This window comes from Ranitomeya variabilis, chromosome 6 (assembly GCF_051348905.1).
Source record: "Ranitomeya variabilis isolate aRanVar5 chromosome 6, aRanVar5.hap1, whole genome shotgun sequence".
In the NCBI taxonomy this organism is placed as follows: domain Eukaryota; kingdom Metazoa; phylum Chordata; class Amphibia; order Anura; family Dendrobatidae; genus Ranitomeya; species Ranitomeya variabilis.
The window spans coordinates 465,533,252-465,557,227 of NC_135237.1; the positions used below are offsets into that span (position 1 = coordinate 465,533,252).

At 46.1% G+C, this 23,976-nt stretch overlaps 1 protein-coding gene across 7 annotated transcripts in view; it reads left to right on the forward strand.

The window, feature by feature from the left end:
* The first annotated feature begins 2,254 nt into the window (after positions 1-2,254).
* The window catches only part of YTHDF3 (YTH N6-methyladenosine RNA binding protein F3), a 56,161-nt gene continuing 34,439 nt past the window's right edge, over positions 2,255-23,976 (forward strand). Inside the window, exons 1-3 of one of the 7 annotated variants that reach the window (XM_077270575.1) lie at positions 2,255-2,798; positions 17,627-17,651; positions 22,667-22,752. In XM_077270575.1, coding sequence (XP_077126690.1) covers positions 2,775-2,798; positions 17,627-17,651; positions 22,667-22,752 — 135 coding nt within the window. In that variant the 5' untranslated portion in view covers positions 2,255-2,774. Of the gene's footprint in view, positions 2,799-17,592; positions 17,652-22,666; positions 22,753-23,976 lie in introns of all 7 variants that reach the window. The other 6 variants (XM_077270573.1, XM_077270572.1, XM_077270574.1 and 3 more) reach the window with 6 other exon arrangements.

The following is a 23,976-nucleotide window of genomic DNA, read 5'->3' on the forward strand; positions in this document are numbered from 1 at the left end:
CCTTCCCTTCCGAACTCTGTCATGCGCCCAAACAGTGGTTCCCCCCCCACTTATGGGGTATCAGCGTACTCAGGACAAATTGAACAACAACTTTTGGGGTCCAATTTATTATGTTACCCTTGTAAAAATACAAAGCTGGGGCTAAAAATCATTTCTGTGAAAAAAAGAGGAATTTTTATTTTCACGGCTCTGCGTTATAAACTGTAGTGAAACACTTGGGGGTTCACAGCTCTCAAAACACATCTAGATAAGTTCCTTTGGGGGTCTACTTTCCAAAATGGTGTCACTTGTGGGGGTTTTTAATGTTTAGGCACATCAGGGGCTCTCCAAAAGCAACATGGCGTCCCATCTTAATTCCAGTCAATTTTGCATTGAAAAGTAAAATAGCGCTCCTTCCCTTCCGAGCTCTGCTATGCGCCCAAACAGTGGTTTACCCCCACATATGGGGTATCGTCGTACTCAGGACAAATTGCACAACAACTTTTGTGGTCTAATTTCTTTTCTTACCCTTGGGAAAATAAAAAAATGGGGGCGAAAAGATCATTTTTGTGAACAAATATGATTTTTTATTTTTATGGCTCTGCATTATAAACTTCTGTGAAGCACTTGTTGGGTCAAAGTGCTCAACACACATCTAGATAAGTTCCTTAAGGGGTCTACTTTCCAAAATGGTGTCACTTGTGGGGGGTTTCAATGTTTCGGCACATCAGGGGCTCTCCAAACGCAACATGGCGTCCCATCTCAATTCCAGTCAATTTTGCATTGAAAAGTCAAATGGCGCTCCTTCCCTTCCGAGCTCTGCCCTGCGCCCAAACAATGGTTTACACCCACATATGGGGTATCGTTGTACTCAGGACAAATTGCACAACAACTTTTGTGGTCTAATTTCTTCTCTTACCCTTGGGAAAATAAAAAAATGGGGGCTAAAAGATCATTTTTGTGAAAAAATATGATTTTTTATTTTTACGGCTCTGCACTATAAACTTCTGTGAAGCACTTGTTGGGTCAAAGTGCTCACCACACATCTAGATAAGTTCCTTAGGGGGTCTACTTTCCAAAATGGTGTCAGTTGTGGGGGGTTTCAATGTTTAGGCACATCAGGGGCTCTCCAAACGCAACATGGCGTCCCATGTCAATTCCAGTCAATTTTGCATTGAAAAGTCAAATGGCGCTCCTTCACTTCCGAGCTCTGCCATGCGCCCAAACAGTGGTTTACCCCCACATATGGGGTATTAGCGTACTCAGGACAAATTGTACAACAACTTTGGGGGTCCATTTTCTCTTGTTACCCTTGGTAAAATAAAACAAATTGGAGCTGAAATAAATTTTGTGTAAATAAAAATGAACATTTAACTTTTTTTCAAACATTCCAAAAATTCCTGTGAAACACCAGAAGGGTTAATACATTTCTTGAATGTGGTTTTGAGCACCTTGAGAGGTGCAGTTTTTAGAATGGTGTCACACTTGGGTATTTTCTATCATATAGACCCCTCAAAGTGACTTCAAATGAGATGTGGTCCCTGAAAAAAATGGTGTTGTAAAAATGAGAAATTGCTGGTCAATTTTTAACCCTTATAACTCAATAACAAAAAAAAAATTTGGTTCCAAAATTGTGCTGATGTAAAGTAGACATGTGGGAAATGTTACTTATTAAGTATTTTGCGTGACATATGTCTGTGATTTGAGGGCATAAAAATTCAAAGTTGGAAAATTGCGAAATTTTCAAAATTTTCGCCAAATATGTTTTTTTAACAAATAAACGCAAGTTATATCGAAGAAATTTTACCACTATCATGAAGTACAATATGTCACGAGAAAACAATGTCAGAATCACAGGGATCCTTTGAAGCGTTCCAGAGTTATAACCTCATAAAGGGACAGTGGTCAGAATTGTAAAAATTGGCCCGGTCATTAACGTGCAAACCACCCTTGGGGGTGAAGGGGTTAAAATCCCTCTGTTCTAGAAACATTTTTAGGAAGTAAATTAGAGTTGCAGGTTTTTACAAACACCTTGCAATTTTTCCCATTTATGAATTTGAGACCAAGAGATAGTTTGGTTTATAGTGAATGATGGCTCTAGCTGCGACCCTCAGCTCCGCCTCCTAATTCACTGCAGCTAGACAGAGTGCAGAAAACTGACAGAGTACAGAGATACAGCAGTGGGGTCACGACTGCTGTCGCGACTGTAGTCAGACCCGTCCCCGCCTCCTGCCTGTCGCCACCAGCTATCACATGACCCCCGTGGCTGCCTGCCACACGCGGAGCTCGGAGCGCCGACCGGTCACGTGCTCCTGAGTCCTGCAACAGAGCCACGCCCACGTCACCGGTCACATGACAGGGAAGTGGTTCTGGATTGACGTCACGGCGGAAGGTCAGGGAGCTCCGGAGAGGAAGTGAGAGTGCGAGGCCTCGTCCGCCATTGTGGAGAAGAGAGAGCTCGTCCAGAGCGAGAGTCAGAGCCGGGGGGCGAGGAGCGCCAAAGAGAGGAGGCCGCCGCGGTCCCCACCGCTCCCCTGTGTCCCCACATTAGTGTGCTGTAGGTGTACACACACATATACGTTACTCTGTAGCTGCGCCTGGCAGCGCTGTACAATCCCGGGGACACGAATGTGTGTATGTCCAGGGCGCCGCTGATGTGTACACGTCTGTGTGTGTCCGTACATGCTGTAGCTCGCCCCCGAGGCCTGTAGTCCACACCCGGCCCGCACTGTACACGGCAGACATTACAGGGAGGGATCACACGGCGGCTCCATCATCTCTGGCTCCACAGGAGAATGTCTGCGACCAGCGTGGATCAGGTAACAGAAGAGGAGGCCCGCGAGCGCTGCGCTCATGTGGGTGTGTACTGTGGGTGTGTGTATTGTGTATGGTGTGTGTGTACTACTGTGTATGATGTGTGTGTACTACTGTGTATGATGTGTGTGTACTACTGTGTATGGTGTGTGTGTACTGTGTATACTGCTGTGTATGATGTGTGTGTGCTGTGTATGATGTGTGTGTGCTGTGTATGATGTGTGTGTACTGTGTATACTGCTGTGTATGATGTGTGTGTGCTGTGTATGATGTGTGTGTGTGTGTGTGTACTGTGTATGATGTGTGTACTGTGTATGATGTGTGTACTGTGTATGATGTGTGTGTGTACTGTGTATGATGTGTGTGTGTACTGTGTATGATGTGTGTGTGTGTGTGTACTGTGTATGGTGTGTGTGTGTGTACTGTGTATGGTGTGTGTGTGTACTGTGTATGATGTGTGTGTGTACTGTGTATGGTGTGTGTGTGTGTGCTGTGTATGGTGTGTGTGTACTGTGTATGGTGTGTGTGTGCTGTGTATGGTGTGTGTGCTGTGTATGGTGTGTGCTGCGTGTGCTTGTCTGTGCGTGTGCTTGTGTGCTGTGTATGGTGTGTGTGCTGTGTATGGTGTGTGTGTGTGTGCTGTGTGTGTGCACTTCTGTCTGTATGATGTGTGTGTGCGCACTGCTGTGTATGATGTGTGCGTACTGCTGTCTGTGTATGTATGATGTGTGTGCTGTGTATATGTGTGCATATGGTGTGTGTGTGTACTGCTGTCTGTATGTATGATGTGCGCACTGCTGTGTATGATGTGTGTGCTCGCTGCTGTCTCTGCATGCACCGCAATGCTGTGGGGATGTGTGTAAATGTGTGTGCACACTGCTGTGTGTGTGTGTGTGTGTGTGTACGCACTGCTGCATGTATGTATGGTGCATGTGTGCGTGCCTCACTGCTGTGGGGTTGTGTGTATATGATGTGTGCGCACTTGTGTTTGGTATGTGTGTGCACGCACTGCTGGATGTATGTATCGTGTGTGCGCACTTTGTGTGGTGTGTGCGCGCACTTGTGGATGGATGTATGCATGGTGTGTATATGCTGTGTGCGTGTACATGCTGTGTGCGCACTGCTGTCTGGGGTGTGTGTGCTCACAGCTGTGTGTGTAATGTCTATTTGCACATGATGGGTGTGTGTGTAGTGCGCAATATCTGTACGCAAATGATTGGTGTGTGATTGTGAGCCGCACCGCTGTCTGTGCATCGTGCGCGGTGTGTATGTATATTATATTTTATATGTTTGTGGGTGTGCGTGTGTGATGTCTGTATATATGTATGGTGGGTGTGCCCCTGAACCGCGCCGTTGTCTATGTGCACCCCTCTGCTGGCTGTGTATGACGGGTGTATGTGAAAGGCACCGCTGTCTGTCCACGTGTGCATGTGTGAGTTGCACTGCCTCTGTCTGCAGTGTGGAGCTGGCCGTCGTTCTTGCCATCACTTGTATGTACATATGTTGATCAGCTACTATTCTCCTCATCTGCATCTATGCCAGTCCCCAATCTGGTGCCAGTCACACTACACGTCACAATGGTCAGTGCGTGCCATATTAACTATTCACTGGGTGGTTGGTTTTTTACGTTAATGCGCTGAATATGTGTAATCATAAACTGCTACATGTGTGTAATCTGAGGAAGACGTCGCCTCCGTGGTGTCACAAATATGTTTGTTTCCTTCCAATGATCCCCACACACACTACGTTGTTCTAAGGAAAGAGATTCGCCTGAATTTTAATATTGGAGAATACAATTATTTACTAGACCTGTCAGAAGAGCAGATGGCGACTTCTAAAGATCTGTCACATCCACAAACTCCCTTTACCTCAAATCATGTTAGACCGTCTTATTGGAGCAGCGATTACTGTGAGAAAATGAAGCTTTATTCTCCCTGCAGCCGCTCATATCAAATCATCTTGGCAGGACTGGAGCGGTGTAACCTCTCCGGCACACTGGCAGTCTTCTCTGCAGCGTGTTTTCACAGTAGCTGTATAGCGGCTCTGTATAGCGAGTGGTGACCGCAGTCGCTCCCTGCAGCGCCCCGATGACTGGAGGAGAGCGGCTACAGGGAATAGAGCTTCATTTTCTCCCTGTAGCTGCTCATCCAGTAAGCTCTCCTATCACCAGGTTTTATCTGAGGGTGGCATAATGTAGAGAAAGTTACCCTGATTCCTGTGAATTCACTTACTGGGCTTCTCTGTAATGTTGATATTTGTTGCTAAAACACCTATTTCTCCAGTCACCTTCCACGACAGCAGTATTGGATGATGTCTCCCCGCCCTAATAGGGGACAGGAACAAAGAGGTTAAATACCCCTCCCCTTCCTGCAACCACCAGTGTTTTTCCTGTCCCCTATGGGGCATGAAGAGGTCCTCTGTTAGTGCTGCCGTGGCCGGCGATCGGGAGCACTGTTACCTTTAGCCGGGCAGTCGAGGTCGGGGGCTCCGCTCTCCTCCTCCATCCAGACTGCTCCCATCTCCGTGTCTCTTCACGTGACTTGGGACCCCTGCCCGCCCTACCCGCGCCTCTTTCGAGAGGCAAAGCAGGGCGGTGCGGTGCTCCGGGGTCCTTCCCAAGCTCCCCGGCTTCCTCCTCCCTCCACGCTGCTGCTGGAGCTGGCGCGCACGCACCGGAAGTGACGTTCAGCCGAACTTCCGTTTTTTTTCGCCGGCTCCTTGCGCCGCAGCTCCCGCGCGCGCCGTACAGCGTCCTGACCCAGGACTTGCAGCGGCGGCATGGACGGGGCATTCCTGACCCCCCCCCATCAAACGGACACCACGAGGGGGAGGAGCACCACCAATCTCGCTGGGAGCCTCGGTAACAACCTATTTATTCCTGGCTAAGGAAGCCTCCAGGTAAGACCTCCTGTCTATACTCTCTATAGTCAGATCTCTGATATGGATGGCGACAAAACCCTTCACTCTGCTTCTGCAGAGCCCAGCGCTCACCCCCCTGCCGTAAGTAGTGGGATGATGTCCCTTGCTGTCCATTTTTTCTAGAATTCATTCGACTTAGTCCGTCTTTCTCTCTCTTTTAGGGAGACAAAGCTTCTGCCTCTAAGAAGGTGCCCAGTCGCAAGTGTGTTGCATGTGCATCCAAGCTTCCCCCCACACATAAAAAGAAGCTCTGCCAGCCATGCACAGACGAGGTTCTGCGTGCTGAACAGCCCTCTCTTATGGACAGCATCAGGACTCTCATCAGGCAGGAAGTTCAATCTTCCATGGCGACCTTCTCCCAACCCCCTGACACCACAGCCTCCTCCTGCTAAGAAAAGGAAAATAGCCCCTGTAGTCTCTGACTCAGGAGAAGTGCATACTTCTGACTCAGGGGACCATTGGGAGAATGAGAGTTCTGCCTCTACCTCTGCTCCCAAATCAGACAACAAAAAATACCTCTTTTCCTCCGAGGATTTGGAGGAATTAGTGTCTATGGTGAGGGGCACCATGGGGGTGGAGGAGGATGTGGAGGGCCATTCTGTACAGGATGACATGTTCGGGGGGTTAAAGCCCAAATCTGTAAAGGGATTCCCCATACACGAGAATATAGAAAGCCTCATCCTCCATGAGTGGGGCCTTCCAGAGAAAGGGTTAAACGTCCCATCTGAACTCAAAAACCGTTTTCCATTAGAGGGAGACTGTTCTCTTTTCGAAATGCCCAAGGTTGATGTCCAGGTTTCAAGGGTAACCAAAAAAACGTCTCTGCCCTTTGAAGATTCCTCCCAGCTAAAAGATCCCATGGATCGCAAAACTGAAAGTTTATTAAGAAAATCCTGGGAGACTTCAACTAACCTACTGAGGTCCAACGTGGCATCAACCTGTGTAGCCAGATCCCTGTTCCTCTGGCTGCGTACATTGGAAAATCACCTGGTACAGGGTACACCCAGAGAGGAGATTCTTAATTCTCTTCCTCTGCTCCAAAGAGCAACTGGATTCCTCGCGGACGCCTCTGCAGAATCAGTACGGGTTGCCGCTAAATCAGCGGTTCTCACTAATTCCGCTAGAAGAGCTTTGTGGCTTAAATCCTGGGGAGGTGATATTACCTCAAAGTCTAAGCTTTGTGGTATACCTTTCCAGGGTCATTATGTATTTGGGCCGGTCCTGGACGAGATCTTGGACAAGGCTTCGGATAAAAAGAAGGTCCTTCCGGAACAAAAGAACCCTAAGAAGCGGTTTTTTCGTCCCCCCCGTGACCAAACCCCCCAGCAGAATTACAGGGGTAAGGGCAAATCAGGACGATGGAGTTACCCCAAGGGAGGAAAGGCCAGAAACATCCTGGTCCCCCAACCGACCCAGGCCTCTGAAAAACAATGACTGCCCTCCGGTCGGGGGTCGACTCTCGGGATTCCTCTCCCAGTGGCAGGTGATTACCACAAACCAGTGGGTCCTACGTACCATACAGGAGGGACTAAGATTGGAGTTCGAGAGTCCTCCTCCCCATCGTCTGTCTATCACTTCCCTACAATCCCCAGGACTTCGGGAAATTTTGATGCCGGATATCCTAGACCTGCTTCGAGCGAAGGTGATCTCCCATGTACCACATCGGGAAATAGGAGAAGGTCACTATTCCCACCTCTTCGTGGTGAAAAAACCCTCAGGGAAACATCGCATCATTATCAACCTGAAACCTCTGAATCAAGTAATAAAATACCGGAGATTCAAAATGGAATCAATCAGATCAGCAATCCCGCTGATCGGTCAGAACTGGGTGATGGCAACGCTGGACCTGAGGGACGCATACTATCATGTGCCAATACACCCAGACCACAGAAGATTCCTCAGGTTCGCGATCTCCCAAAACAAACGGGTCAGCCATTACCAATTCAACGTCCTCCCGTTCGGAGTCTCGTCGGCTCCACGAGTCTTCTCCAAAATCATGACAGAAGCGGTAATCTTTATTCGTCAACAAGGGATCTGTGTCATACCATACCTGGACGATTTTCTTATCATCGCTCCATCCGCTTCACGTCTCAATCAGGATGTAACAAGAGTCCTCGACATTCTGGAATCTCTCGGGTGGATTCCGAACCTGGAGACGTCAGACCTCCAACCTTCGCCACAGAAGAAATTCCTAGGAATCCTTCTGGATTCAGAGAAGAGAATGTCTTTTCTACCCGAGGACCGTCAGACCGATCTTGTTCGCAGGATCTCCAGGTTCAGAGATCAAAGAGCCCCGACTCTAAGAGACTCTATGTCAGTCCTGGGTTCTTTGACATCCTGCATTCAAGCAGTCTCCTGGGCGCAAGCCCATACGAGAATACTTCAATCACACATCCTGGCATACTCAAGAGGACATCAGATGGCCTTAACCAGGAAGATTCCCCTTCCCTCGCATGTGAGATCCTCTCTGTTATGGTGGCTGAACCCCCAGAATCTACACCGGGGAGTCAGCTGGGATCAGCTTCCCCTCAGAGTTCTCACAACAGACGCAAGTCAGAGAGGTTGGGGTGCCGTGATAGAAGGCTTCCACTTCCAGGGGTTGTGGGCCCCAGATATGAGACGCAGTTCCTCAAATCTGAGGGAATTGAAAGCGGTGGAAGAGGCGCTAAAAGCCGCATCTGCCATCATCCAGGGCTACCATGTCCGGGTGATGTCCGACAATATGACCACCGTGGCATATCTCCGACACCAAGGGGGCACAGGACACTCGAACCTGAAGCTGACTGCTGGAAGAATTTTTTCCTGGGCAGAAAACCACCTGATGTCAATCTCGGCAGTTCATATAAGGGGATTGGACAATTCCCAGGCGGACTATCTCAGCCGGAGAGACTTCCATCCAGGGGAATGGTCTCTAAACCAGGAGGTATTCCTAGCCCTGGTCCAGAGGTGGGGAACTCCTGATGTGGACCTTTTTGCCAGCATTCAGAACAAGAAATCAGACACCTTCTTCTCCCTGACCCCCTCAAGCGGGACACTAGGACTGGACGCGTTCTCCCACCCCTGGGAGTTTACCCTGGCATACGCTTTTCCACCAATACCATTGCTACCCAGGACGTTGCAGAAGATCCGGACGGATCAGGTCACAACGATTTTGGTGGCCCCATTATGGCCAGGAAGGAGCTGGTTCAGCGCTCTAACAAGCATGTGTCTAGAAGGCCCGTTTCCGCTTCCACAGAGACTCAACCTTCTTCAACAGGGTCCCCTGATACATCCAGACTTACACAAACTAAAGTTGACAGCCTGGTTACTGAAGCCGAGATCCTGAGAGCCAGAGGACTCTCGCAGGAGGTAATCGAAACCCTACAAAAAAGTAGGAAACCAATAACAAACGCCATTTATGGCAAGATATGGAAGAAATTTTCGTCCTGGTGTGCCCCGAACAGACCGGATCCCTTTAACCCAAATATTGCACAGATTCTTCAATTCCTACAAAAGGGCTTGGAGCTGGGTCTGTCACCTAGTACCCTAAAGGTTCAGGTGTCGGCTCTTGGTGCTTTCTTTGACCAGGATCTAGCAGGTCATCGATGGGTGAAAAGTTTCATATCATCGGCAACCAGAATCCGTCCAAGACTCCAGATCCATACCCCTCCTTGGGACTTAAACCTGGTGCTAAAAGGTCTGACCGGGGAACCCTTTGAACCCCTTTCAACATCTAGCTTAAAAATCTTAACCCTCAAAACGGTCTTTCTGGTAGCTATCACTACTGCCAGGCGTATAGGGGCATTACAGGCCTTATCAATTCAGGAACCATTCCTGACTATAACTACGGATAGTATAATTCTCAAATTAGACCCGTCCTTTACACCTAAGGTAGCTTCAAGCTTTCACAGAGATCAGGACATCATATTACCTTCTTTCTGCCCCAATCCCTCTAATCCTAAAGAGGAAGCCTTTCACACCCTGGACGTCCGCAGGGTAGTCCTGTTCTACCTCCAACAAACGGAAGATTGGAGGTTGGACCAAAACATGTTCATCCTGTGGTCAGGGCGTAATAAGGGCAAAAAGGCAGCCAAAAGAACAATCGCTAATTGGATTAAGCAGGCCATTAGCTTAGCATACTCCTCTCAGAAGCTCTCACCTCCAGCTTCACTGAAGGCCCATTCTACCCGCTCAGTCTCAACCTCCTGGGCAGGAAGGGGAAGCGCATCAGCAGAGCAGATTTGCAGAGCCGCCACCTGGTCGTCAATACACACGTTCACCAGGCACTACAGGCTCAACTTCAACAGGGATCTAACGTTCGGCAGACGTGTTCTGCAGGCGGTTGTCCCTTCCTAAAGAAATTAGCGGTTGGTATCACTCCGATACTGCTGTCGTGGAAGGTGACTGGAGAAAATAGAATTAGTTCTTACCGGTAATTCGGTTTCTAGGAACCTTCCACGACAGCAATAATTTCCCTCCCTATCTGTTTTATAAATTTATGATTCCTGCACTTAAATGGTAACTATACATGCTACTGTGTCCAGAAAAAACACTGGTGGTTGCAGGAAGGGGAGGGGTATTTAACCTCTTTGTTCCTGTCCCCTATTAGGGCGGGGAGACATCATCCAATACTGCTGTCGTGGAAGGTTCCTAGAAACCGAATTACCGGTAAGAACTAATTCTATTTTTTTTGTCACCAGAAAATTAGTGAAGATTCTGCCAGATATTTCTTTATAGTCATCAGCTCTGTAGAACACTGGCAGCTTTCTGTCTATGCACAGTGTACAATCAGTGGTGCGGGCAGGGTTATACATAGATCATCTTTCAGGGAACTGGCGGATCTGCGGTAGGTAAAACTGATTTTATTTAAAAAAAAAAAAAAACACACAGCCCAGTAAGTGATACATTTCCATGTTTGCTTGGATTTCTTCTGGGTTCTCTGGATTCCTCCCACACGCCAAAGACATAATGATAAAAGAATTTAGATTGTGAGCCCCAATGGGGACCGCGATTATTTATGTAAAGCGCCGTGAATGGTGATATATAAGGCTACTTTCACACATCAGGTTTTCGCTGTCAGGCTCAATCCGGCTAAATTTAAAAAATCCGGATCCGCTGAATGTTGCCGCCGGATCAGTTTTTTTCCCCATAGACTTGTGTTAGTGCAGGATGACATTGCGTTTCGTCCGTTTTTCACCGGATCCGGCTAATCTGCCGTTTCCGGAACAAACGTCCATAGCAACGTTTTTTGTCTCTGGCGAAAAAGCCAGAAGCGCCGCATCCAGTGCTTTAAGCTATTTGCTAGAATGGAAGCTTATAGGAGCCGGAAGGTGCTGGATCTGGAAAATGATGGATTTTGGCGCCGGATGCCGTTTTTTTAAACTGAGCATGCTCCAAATGTTTTTTATCCAATTATCTGGATATGCTAGCCAGATCCGTCGCATCAGTTTTTCACAATCTGCGCCGGATCCGTTTTTTCCAACATTCGCCGGATTGTGCCTGATGCAAAAAACCTGATGTGTGAAAGTAGCCTACGCAAGTAAAATAAATACTGGAATCAGGGTCTTTGCCTCTACATTGTGCTGATCTTAGATGGGGTGGCAAAAACCATTGTGAACACATTCCTTTTAAAGGGAACCTGTCACCTTAAACAACGCTATTAACCTGCAGATATGGGATTAATCTGCAGGTTAATAGCGTTCCCAGCCTGCCTGAACTTGGCCAAATAATTTATTTCCCCAGCAGCAGTCTGGTTTTGGGCATTGGGGTGGCGCTGGTTCAGTCACGGCTCTGAGTAGCGGCTGTAACTGCATCCCCGGCCCTGACTGGCACAGACCTTGTGATCTTAAAAACTGCAATGAAATTAAACGTTTTTTCTCAAGATCAGACTTCAGGATGGCACAACTCCCCAGGCTCCTGGCTTCCTCCTTGCCAGAGAGTGATACACTTATAACATTGACCGGTTCAGCCACTTGTCCAAACTGCTGAAAACGGAGACAGCTTTGCCTCTGCAGCATCCCAGAATCCAGTGATCTGCCAAGCTTCACTGCAGCTAATGCAATCTCTGTAACAAATAGCTTGTAAGTGCTGCGCTCCTTGGCTAAGAGCACGGCTGAGATTACTGAGGTGTCTGGTAGTCGCAGCAGCAAATATTAATTTACAGGAATAAAAATCCTTCTCCTTTTGAACAAAGATTATTTTTAATATGCAGTAAAATCCAAATGTTGCTTGGTGTTACAAGCTTTTTTTTTTTAACTCATTCAACATGAATAGAAAAGCCAAAAATCCTATTGGAAAAATTTAGAACTGTTTGTAATACAAGCAATAGCACTCTGTAAAAGTGGAGTAGCACTTTAATTGCTTGTTGGAGGCCCTTTTTTAATAGAGACTGCTAGGAGTGATGTGGCACGGACCCCCACTTAAAGTGGGTAGTTTGGTAGTTTATTCTCTATCTAAGAAATATCCTAATTGCTGGGATCACCACCGATCCGGAGAATCAAGGCTTTAACGGGCTCTGTTTGAATGGAGCAATGGTCAATCGTGCACACCTCTGCTCCATTCATTCTCTGTGACCTCCAGAGCTAGCTGAACACAGCATTCAGATGGTCATTGGCACTCCCAGAATGAATAAATGATTAATCCACCCCCTTCTCAATTCACACACGGCTTTTCTGAACCTCAGGAACAGTGGGGTGCATCTGTTATCCCCTATCCTGTGGAAAGCCGATAACTTCCAATCTTGGTACAACTCTTTTTTAAAGCTTAGAGATTGATGAACTTTCCATTTTTCTGCAGAGATCTCTTCTAGTCTTGTTGACCTCATCAGAATAAAGCATTAAGAATAATAAAGAGAATAGAGTATTAGATTGTGATTCAATATTTTTGGGATCATACTCAGTTGAATTCTCATTTCACAGGAGATTCCTCTTTATTTTTATGCATCATTTTGATCTCAGACTCTACAGCAGGGGTCTCAAACAAGCAGACTGCATGTGGCCTGCAGGCACCATAGACCCCTTGACTATCGCGGCCTGGTACAGGGGTCCTCCGATTTCGGCGAATATGCAACCTCAGACGTACATTCAATTGAAATGTATTGATGTGCAGAGACAAGCTCTCTACACAGCAATACCAATGTCAGCCTTTGGCCAATCAGAGGCCAGCAGCTGATATTGGCGTTCCGGCGTATGACGTTACTGCCATGCGCCAGCATACCGATATCAACTTTTGGCCTCTGATTACCCAGTGGCTGGCATTGGTATTACGGGTTACAACATGGAGACCTCGATGGCGACATTATTACAAGATGGGCACCAGAATGGGGTACATTGCTACAAGATGGGGTCTGGGATGGGGCACATTGCTAAAATAAAGGGTCTGGGATGGGGCACATTGCTACAATATGGGGATCGGGATGGGGCACATTGCTACAAGAAGAGGACCGGGATGGGGCACAGTGCTACAAGAAGAGGACCGGGATGGGGCACAGTGCTACAAGAAGAGGACCGGGATGGGGCACATTGCTGCAAGAAGAGGACCGGGATGGGGCACATTGCTGCAAGAAGAGGACCGGGATGGGGCACAGTGCTGCAAGAAGAGGACCGGGATGGGGCACAGTGCTGCAAGAAGAGGACCGGGATGGGGCACAGTGCTGCAAGAAGAGGACCGGGGTGGGGCACAGTGCTGCAAGAAGAGGACCGGGATGGGGCACAGTGCTGCAAGAAGAGGACCGGGATGGGGCACAGTGCTGCAAGAAGAGGACCGGGATGGGGCACAGTGCTGCAAGAAGAGGACCGGGATGGGGCACAGTGCTGCAAGAAGAGGACCGGGATGGGGCACAGTGCTGCAAGAAGGGGACCGGGATGGGGCACAGTGCTGCAAGAAGGGGACCGGGATGGGGCACAGTGCTGCAAGAAGGGGACCGGGATGGGGCACAGTGCTGCAAGAAGGGGACCGGGATGGGGCACAGTGCTGCAAGAAGGGGACCGGGATGGGGCACAGTGCTGCAAGAAGGGGACCGGGATGGGGCACAGTGCTGCAAGAAGGGGACCGGGATGGGGCACAGTGCTGCAAGAAGGGGACCGGGATGGGGCACAGTGCTGCAAGAAGGGGACCGGGATGGGGCACAGTGCTGCAAGAAGGGGACCGGGATGGGGCACAGTGCTGCAAGAAGGGGACCGGGATGGGGCACAGTGCTGCAAGAAGGGGACCGGGATGGGGCACAGTGCTGCAAGAAGGGGACCGGGATGGGTACCAGAATTACTATATGGCGATAATTGTATTCAATATTGGGGAGACAAATTGTAAAAAAAATAAAATAAAGATATTCAAAATAAAGTATGAAAAAATTTACCACTAAAAATACTGTTTATATTTAAACTAAACAAAAATGTGCACGTTTATTATTGCCACCTTCATAACAACCCAAGCTGTAAAACTACTATAACCCATATGATGAATGCAATTTAAAAAAAATAGGCCTGCCAGAAATGATGAAAAGATGTATAGAAAAAAATTGGTATCACTAAAAATGTAATTGTCCTGCAAAGAAGGCGGCCCCCCAAATTGAACTTTTTTTTTTTTTCTATGTGCGGCCCATTTACTCAGCCGAGTTTGAGACCCCCTGCTCTCTATAATCACGTGAAATCCGTACAGTTCTGGGCAGTAAATGCAAAGAACACATAATCTCACCATGCAGTCAAAATGTTGTTTGACCCCATTCTAGGGAAGGTCCATGTACCGTAGTTAAAATAAAGTGTATTCCAGTCTACAAAGAAATGATCACTGGTCCATTTTGTGGGCTCCTCATTATCAGAATTGAGCATTTGGTGAAGCGGAGAATGAGGGACCTAAGTTCCCTATTCTGGTGATTGGTGTGGATCCCCACAATGATTTTATACCTAGCACCTATTTGAGATGAGTGATGTTAACAGGTTGTATTTATCTGTCGGTAATTATTCCATGTCTGTGGCCACTTCGCTGCAGGAAATAAATGACATGGGCAGAGCAATAGGATTACACAATTAGTGGCAAGTGTCAGGTTAATAACGAGTGCTACTGGCATCTGGGGATTTCCAGCTTTACTTGTATTCTAACGAGCTATAGAGACCTCAAAAGAGAATGGCAGTGAGGGTCCATGATCTGGCGCCTCTACACATGTAATTCCAACATGGCTGCATCAATAAAGGTTTGTCAAAGCCAAGTACCAGGAAGTGACAAAAATAAAGAAATCTGCAACATCAAAAACTCACCAAATGCTCATTGTGGAATCGTAGCCTCGTTATGTGCACACGCTGAGTATTTGCTACAGACATTTCTGTACCAAAAAGGCATCTCTTGGGAGGAAAAACGCTGCAAAAAATACGCACATTTTTTTGTGGTGTTTTTATTTTTCCCTATTCATTTGAATGGGTGAAAAAATTGACTTGCTGCATGTATGAAGCTACAAGTTTTCAAGGGAAAAATAAGCAACGTGGGCATGAGAATTCATTTACCGTACTTTGCTGGTAGAGTAAAAATGCAGCATTTTGGAAATTTCTGCTGCAAATACTTAACGTGTGCAATGACAATCAGGAAACTTGGTGCTTCCACTATAAGCCTCATACGAGGAATCACTTTTTTTGTACTGATTTACCTTAGACGTGAAATTAATTTTTAAAGCCACTTTGAGTATTCAGGTCAGTATTTTGCCTCAGGTTTTGCAAAGCATGGGTCCAAATGAAAGCTTTTAGGTTCTTTGTAGGTTCCACGTAAAGCACCACTCCAGGTTTTTTTTTTTTTCCCACCGCTGGAGTGGTGCTTAAAATCCAAGTCCCCTGTCCGATAATCACCTTCCAGCGTTTTGATCTGTTTTCGCCGCCGCTCCACTCTGTCTCCTGCAGTTTGTGACCTGCCGGCCGCTGCAGTGTTTCATGGAGGAGCTGGAGGTCATTGCTCAGTTAGTCTGAGGGCCTCTTTCTGCCTCACATAGATTTGTGATGTACCTTCTGAGTTCAGGCCATTCAGAAGCTGAGCTCGCAAGATGGCGCCCTGGGACCAAAGCGGTGACGAAAACCGGTGAAGATGCTGGAGGGTGAGTATATGACCGGGGGCAGAGTGTTTGTTTAAAGCGGTGAAAAAATTACACTGGAGTGTTTCTTTAAGGTTTTGGGGAATATTGATGCAAAATGAAATACTTACTGCATCCTGCGTGGATGTTCTCTGTGACTACTATGCCAGCCAGGACGATTAATCATAGATATGAAGCCTCATGTTTATGGTTGTAAGTGATGACTTAAGACCCATGACTTCTATCTCCTGATGTTTGTGTAAGGTCGCAATAACACATTCCCAGTTGCATCAGTTGCTCTTGAAATGTTCGAACCTGGTAGCAAAGGACAATTTTTAGAGCTGGTTAAGGTTTGTCCAGGCCGGTTATTAGGTGTAAATGTCAATTTTTAGCAATCTTTGTACATCCATAAAATGTGTATCACAAATGGACCCATCAGAGAACAGAGTAAAGTGCCCCGGCATGTAACACTGGTGCTCTGAAGTTGCATATGGAATTAGTGGTATGGCTGTAAGGGCGCCAATGAATGCTACTTTTTAATGTAGAAATCGGATGTGCCAGTTATGAGAAATTGAGTAGAAGCCAAAAGTAAATCCGACTGGAAATATCAGGAGAACGAACAAGTCCTCCTCAATGGGAATCTGCCATTAGGTTTTTTCAACCCCAGCTGAGAGCTGTGTGATGTAGGGGCAAAGACCCTGATTTCAGCAGTGTCACTTACTGGGCTGCTTTATACAACTGTGATTTCATCAAAATATCAGCTGCAGATCTAGCGGTTGTCTGAGGCTACGTCCCCACGGTCAGTAATCGGCAGCGTTTTGGACACAGCACATATCCGCTCCGTCCAAAGTGCTGCCGGCTTTTGAACGCAGGTGATTCCGCATGTGTTCATTGAACCGTGCAGTGTCGCCGCGTCCAACATTGTACTGTGATATTTATCTTACAGAGACTGAGCGTCTCCACAAGATAAATAGACATGCTGCGGTCTGGAAATATGCGCCACATGTCCGTCTCCACAGGGAAGCCGCAGGTGTCGGTGCACACACAGTGGAGATGGGATTTCTTGAAATCCCATCCACTATACTGTAGCATCTGGACGCTGCGGATGTATGCAGCGTCGGACCCGCAGCGTTCACTGACCGTGGGAACATACCCTGAATTTTCACCTTTTGTATAGGCCCCAACACCACTGATCGGCAGCATTCTGCCTATGCACAGTATACAGAGAGCTGCCAATCATTGGTGGGGTTGGGGTTATACAAAGCTCATGAATATGGAGGCTGAGTTGCTGCAGGGTTACTAGTCTTATGATGATCTGCTGATAAGAGTTTTTATCAAAACTACGCTAAGCAGCCTAATAAGTGATGCATCGCTGGAATCAGGGTCTCTGCCCCTACATCATGCTGCTCGGATTATGTTGCAATAACCTGGTGACAGATTCCCTTTAAGGCTCTGTTTACATTTGTAACCGGCCCCATCAGGTTTTCCTCTTTGCAGGCAGTATAATGCTCTGTACGGAGCCACGCGACCTGATAAACCGGAGGAAGCCTAATGAGTTGTATTATGAGTCCATTAACCTCTCTAACACTTGCTCTGGAGCTATGACGCTGGTTTGAACATACCCTTTATAAATGGTGGTGCTGTGCTTTATGCATGACGATCAGGATCTCGCATCTTATGTTGTGTAGTGATTTCTATATTTGCTATCTGTCGTGCTGACCGATTCCCTACCCGTTTCTCTACTATGGGCCGGGGTAAGGATTATTAGACATGATGTCTTTTAGAGATGCTTTGAAGAATAGGTGTGTCTGTTATTCTAACTTCTAAAGAATTTTCTATGTATTTAATTCCAGTGACCTTTTTCTTTCTTTTTCCACGTTGTTGCAGAGACCTAAAGGACAGGGAAACAAAGGTAAGGGCTTTTTCTCTATTCTAAAAACATTCCTGTGTGTATTACATTCTGCGTTTTTGCCTTTCTCCCCACAATTATTACCTTTTATGATAATTCTTGTAAGGATGTTTTATGTTTCTATGCGAGAAATAACCTAAAATAAGTAGGAGCTTGCAGAAATGTACTCTGTGGACAGCTGTCAGCTCCTGCACAATGATGAGTGTTTTTTTGGTCTCAGTCCATCCAGAGGATCATATGTAATATATGTCTCTGCTCTTTCTGGGATGAGATAAAGCTCTGGTACTGGTTAAGGGGCTATTAAATGGGTATTCCCATCTCCAAGATCCTGTCCCAATATGTAGTGGGTGTAATATTAATATTAGCAAATACCTCCAATTAGAAATGTAGTGTAGTTCTTCTGATTTGCTATGTTGCTTACCCCATGTGCAGGGCATTGCAGTAATTTAGGTATCCATGTTTATGGCCACTCAGTGACAGTTAAACAGTTCTTGGTGGTTATAACCATGGATACCTAAGTTACTGCAATGCCCTGCACATGGGGTAAGCTATATAGCAAATCGGAAGAACTACACTACAATTCTAATTGGAGGTATTTGCTATTATTATTACACCTACTACATATTGGGATAGGATGTTTGAGATGGGAATACCCCTTTTACGCCTTCAGTGCTGTTTTAAATCCTGATCTCTGCACTATAAGTGACGAGACCCCTTGTAGTTAGCAATTGTCCCATCGAGTGCTGGTTTTACTATAGAGATGGTCCTGGAGAGCTTTATGATATCCTGGACATGTGCTTACCTATGAGGCATTCTTGTAGCTGTTCCTAGTGCCTTTGTGCAGCCGACTTGGGGCTTAGCCTATAGCTGTGGCCACAAACCATTAAAGGGAAAGACCAGTAATCATATCTTGTATTGCCATTATAAAGCATGCCGCCGTCCCGGGATATTGTGTTTCATCTCTACTTGAGCTTTTCTCCAACTCTTTCACCATGGTGTGAACAAAGGTCTCCCCTAGGCACATAGCAACCTGCTAATTGCATAGGCCCATAGTGGTGATGTTACAAGCAAATAAAAGTAACAATGAACAGAAACCACACTGCTAAACGGCAACGCTGGCCCCAGGAGCTCTTGCACGAATTGCAATTGTGCAATCCCCAATTCACTGGTGCAAATATAAAAAAATAATGATGCTACAAGGTGGAACAAAATTGTAAGTAAATCTAGACAAGCGATGTGCCCCCAGATTTAAAGCAAAAAGGCCATGGTGCACACAAGACAGATGAGCGAAAAATCAGATTTACCGACTTTCAGATCCTCTCACTGGTGATGCGTGATTCTTATCTGAAGTCATCTAAAGCACGGATCTAAGCAGAAAAGTAAATCCACCCACAGTGATCCACATTATTACTATAACCATAGCAATAAGAAAGCACACTGTCCTTCAGTGACTGCCAAAACGTTCACTCTTCTGCAATTCTGATTTCTTCCCTCTTTGTGTGGGGGCAGTGTCTTGTCCTATGTGACCATGAGGGACCTGCAGTCGTTTTCTGTTAAATCCTGTGCTACAATATATGTCCCCAGACAGTCATAGAACATAGTCCTGACATACATCCCCAGCTATCCCACAAAATAGTATCCTATCTCCAACCTCATCTATATCTACTTCTATCTATACCATCTCTTGCCTCCCCGCTTGTTAAAGGGAACCGGTCACCCCCAAAATCGAAGGTGAGCTAAGCCCACCGGCATCAGGGGCTTATCTACAGCATTCTGGAATGCTGTAGATAAGCCCCCGATGTAACCTGAAAGATGAGAAAAAGAGGTTAGATTATACTCACGCGGGTGGTCCGATCCGATAGGTGTCGTGGTCCGGGGCCTCCCATCTTCTTATGATGACATCCTCTTCTTGTCTTCACACTGCGTCTCCGGCGCAGGCGTACTTTGTCTGCCCTGTTGACAAATGCTGTAGATAAGCCCCTGATGCTGGTGGGCTTAGCTCACCTTCGATTTTGGGGGTGACAGGTTCCCTTTAATGTTTCCGTTGCTGCATGTGCAGTAGTTCTGCCATTACTGCATAGTGTCGGCCTCCTCGCTGTCTGATCACTGAGCTGCATGGAAGCTACTGAGCACGTGTCCATCATGTATTACATTTACAAAATGGTGCTCTACTTGTAATTGATGTAAATTCCAATTATACTTTTCACACCCTCTGAGTTTAGTATATTACTTTTGATGAGACCACCACTTTAACTTAAAGTCCTTACTTATAGCAACAGCAAAGCCTATCAATGGAAAAACTAGCTCTGAAATCTGAACTGTATGCTGCCCAGGGGTTGTGATCCACTCAGGATCTGTCGGATCAGCCAGTAGATCGCAATCTACTTGTCTGCCTAGGAGTTAACCAATAATCTCTTGGCTCTTTTCTAGAAGAGTTTAGTGAGGCACAAATAGTAAACCCTTAATGAATTTGGTGCATGGCATTTTAGTTAGTAAACCTTAAACACAATGTCTACTCTCCTACTGATCCCCACCGCTCCGACCTCTGCTTATTTTCTTCTGACTCTGCGGGCATATGGCCGTTGCAGCTAATGATTGGCTGCGGCGCTCATATATCTATAGAGAAAGAACAGGATGAACAGAGACCACAAGCACTATCAGAAAATACATTTATTTATTTTTTTTAGAAAATAGATTGCATTTTTTTTTTTTTTTTTTTTTTAAGTAAAATCAAAGAGCAACCTATTTGGTATGTACACAAGAAATGCTAATGGCGCACAATCACCGAAACTAACTTACTGCATCTTACAATAGAGAAGAGCTCAGTCATGTGGATGCGGAAGTAGTGCCAAAACGAAATAAAATGTGCCTGATCCTAAAGTGGTTAAAATGGCAGAGCAAACTCTGTACAGACCCTGATAAAGCAGGATGTGATCTCCGCAGCCAGCAGCCTTGTGAATGCACGCCTGGACCGTATTTTCTGCTGGAGTTCAGGATCAGTGCTGCACATGTCACCGAAAACTTTGAACTTGCCCTTAGAGTAACTTTTTGATCATTTTTAACATGTTGTAGGTGCTGTATTTTTTTTTTTTTTTTTTTGTGTGTGCAGAAATTAGAGGTGTGAATACTGAGATTTTGATTGCTTAAAAAGCATCTTAGAAGGTCGCAGCTCAGGAGCCAGCAGCACTCTCCGATCTGAGTGTGAGCGGAGTCATAGGAGTCCATGAGTAAGGCTGGCAACAGCTGGGACGCGTAGGTTTATGATATGAGCGGCTGGACGTGGTGAACATTTACACGATTTTAAAATGAATCAATAACGTTGGATTTTTATCCTCTTCACACTAACTGGAATCCTCTCTCCTGATTAACTTTACATAGAGCAGAGTGCTGCTGCCTATCTGTCTCCTGTCATTTATGATGTGAAGTTACATAGTGCAGAGGAAAAACACATGTCCATCAAGGTGAACCGAGGGCTGGAAGGGTATAGGTACATCCATAGTGCATGTTGTCTTCTCTAAATAGCAAATTTCTCCCTCTTGATCCCAAATGTAAATTTACAATATTGGAGAATCCAGTCAAATAAGGCCTTCCTGATACCTTGTTTCTATTCCTTCAGTTTTTCAAGATCGGTGCTTGCGGTCAGTGTACGTTAGCATTAGGCTATGTTTACATGGATGTTTTAAATGTAAGAAACATAGTATGTATATTTACAGTGGAATCTGTGGCAAAAATAAGGCTTCCCCTTGAATCTCCTTTCCAGCACTATTCACGTGGATTTCCTATTGGATGTATTTCTAGGCAGTTTGGTGTTTGCACTGAAAAATATGCAACATACCCTATGGACTCATTGTGGGTTTTGTTGCAGAATGCTGTGGCGTTTCTGCACACTTCACTCTTTGCAGCCGGTAATGTCCACAGTATTACTGCCATGGCCTAATCCACACCGCTGGTCTCAGTCCATCCAGAGGATCATATGTAATGTAGATCTCCAGGATGAAGGTACTCTCATTGTTACTCTCCATCCTGACTGCTAATGGTGGGTCCTGAGCAAGCCTCCCTTCCCACCCAGCGCCCATGAGCGGTTATAGGACATACCGGCTAGGTTGTATTAGACATGGGGTGCTTGGCCACGTGTGGGCCTTCGTATAGTGAGTATATAGCTCTAGATATGCTCTTTGTAGGTAAACTCTTTGAAGATCTAAAGGGCAGCACATTAATTAGGTTTTAGCCCTTTAAACAAATGTCTGTGGTTTTGGAATGGCCTCATACACTTTATTTGGCAAGTTGTCACTGACGAGCGGTCCAGTTATATTGAAAATGAAACATTTTGGTCCTCTGTTTAATCTGAAAAGAAATGTCATCAGAAAATTATTTTTATTGTTTAAATCAAGTATTTGATGTTTATTTTTGTTTTTAGTAGTCATCAGGTAAACCATTGTGTAGTTCATAGCTCACCTCCTCCCTCTTCCTGCACAATGCCCTTTGCACAGGTCACAGAGCATGCTTAGAAAACTCTTTGTAGAAGTCTTATATCGCGGTCATCTAGTAATGGAAAGCTCAGTCAAGATGGCTGCCTCTGGAATTGTATCCAGAAAATAGAATTACAAATCTAAAATAAGATCATAATGGTACATATAACTCCCTAATTAGCTAGGTCACCAAGACTGAGCTGAAAGTGTGTGATGGGGACCACATGAGTGGACCCCTTCCTCTAAGCTGAATTTATCTTTTGTGCTTTGTGCCTCTATTTAGTGCTGTGTACGGTCTGCAGTCACTGATACTCTGCAGGCGACACTGATCGGTCCAACACTTCCTATTTTCTATGTATTAAAATGTCTCCATCCACTTGTGTAATCAGATGACACACAAGAAAGCAGAACACTCCATTTCTTCTGTCTGGCCCAGGGTGCTTTTTGTTGGGTAATACATTTTAGTGTTGTGCCGTTCTTTAGAGTGAATTATAGATGTGTGTGGGGACTGTTCTTACGTCATGACCTAACAATACGTTTTCTCTTCAGTTGCAGTACAGAACGGTTCAATGCATCAGAAAGATGCAGTAAACGATGATGACTTTGAGCCATATCTAACCAGCCAGACGAATCAGGTAAGTGACCGAAGTGCATAATGAAGAACAATGATAGAGCTGCTCACTAGTCGGCTTGGAATAGGTTGAAGGGGTTAACCAGGGCTTTGTGGGTTTTGTGTTTTTTGTGTTTTTTGGTTTTTTTTTCCTTTTTTTGAGGCTAAGAACTTTTTATGCCCAGTGACTCTGTTCTAAGGCTAGGTTCACATTTGCGTTCAGGAGGGCTGCGGATGGCAGCATACTTCCTCCCTTCTTCCTCCGTGAAGCTCTACCTACTTATCTATGCGTCCTGCGTACCTAGCTTTAACATTGGATACGCAGGCATATGCGTTGTATGCGGATGCGGTTCCGTGCGGTCGCCGCACACGTCACATCACCGCATCTGCATACAACGCATGTCCCTGCATACCCAATGTTTAAAGATAGGTACGCAGGACGCATAGATAAGTAGGTGGAGCTTCACGGAGGAAGAAGGGAGGAAGTATGCTGCCATCCGCAGCCCTCCTGAACGCAAATGTGAGCCCGGCCTAACTCGGTGGATATTCTCCTGCTTCCTTTGACTTCGTATCAGTGGGATGTCACTGCCGACATCATGCCGATTGACACACGACTCCCCACAGGCAGCGGAGCTGGCTGTCAGTCGGCATGACCTTGGCAGTGACACCCTGTAGACAGAGCAGACCGGAAGAGAGCGAGCTGCTTTATTGACGAGAGGTAATCAGAACCAGGAGACTCTTTGGCAGGGACGGTCTGTGATTCCTCTGAACCAGAACAGATCATTTCCAGGCAGACTTGGTAGGTAGAAACCTAACCTGCCAGTTAGTTCTTGGCCACGAATGAAAACAAAAATAATCAAAGTTGTAAATAACGCCTTTATAGGTGGTTGTCCTACCTCCTCGACAATGCATTTTTAAATTAAGTAATTCCCCTTGTAAAATAAATTATTTATTTACCTCCTGCAGTGGTCTTTTGAGGTCACGTGATGTTATTCTGTGAACCCTGCAGCCAGTCAGCACCACTGTTGAGCAGTTGCGCTCTCGCTTCCTTTGGACGAGCCTCGGACAAGTGGTAGAAGTGAAAGCTCAATCGCTCAAAAGCATCTGCTCATTGTCTGCAGGGCTCCAGTGGCATGAAGACGTGCGGAATGTGAGTAGTTGTTTTTATTTCACAAGGGAGACTACATTTAAAGAGGTTGTCCAGGTAATGGACCACCATGAAATGATCACGAAGTCAACATCTTATCGA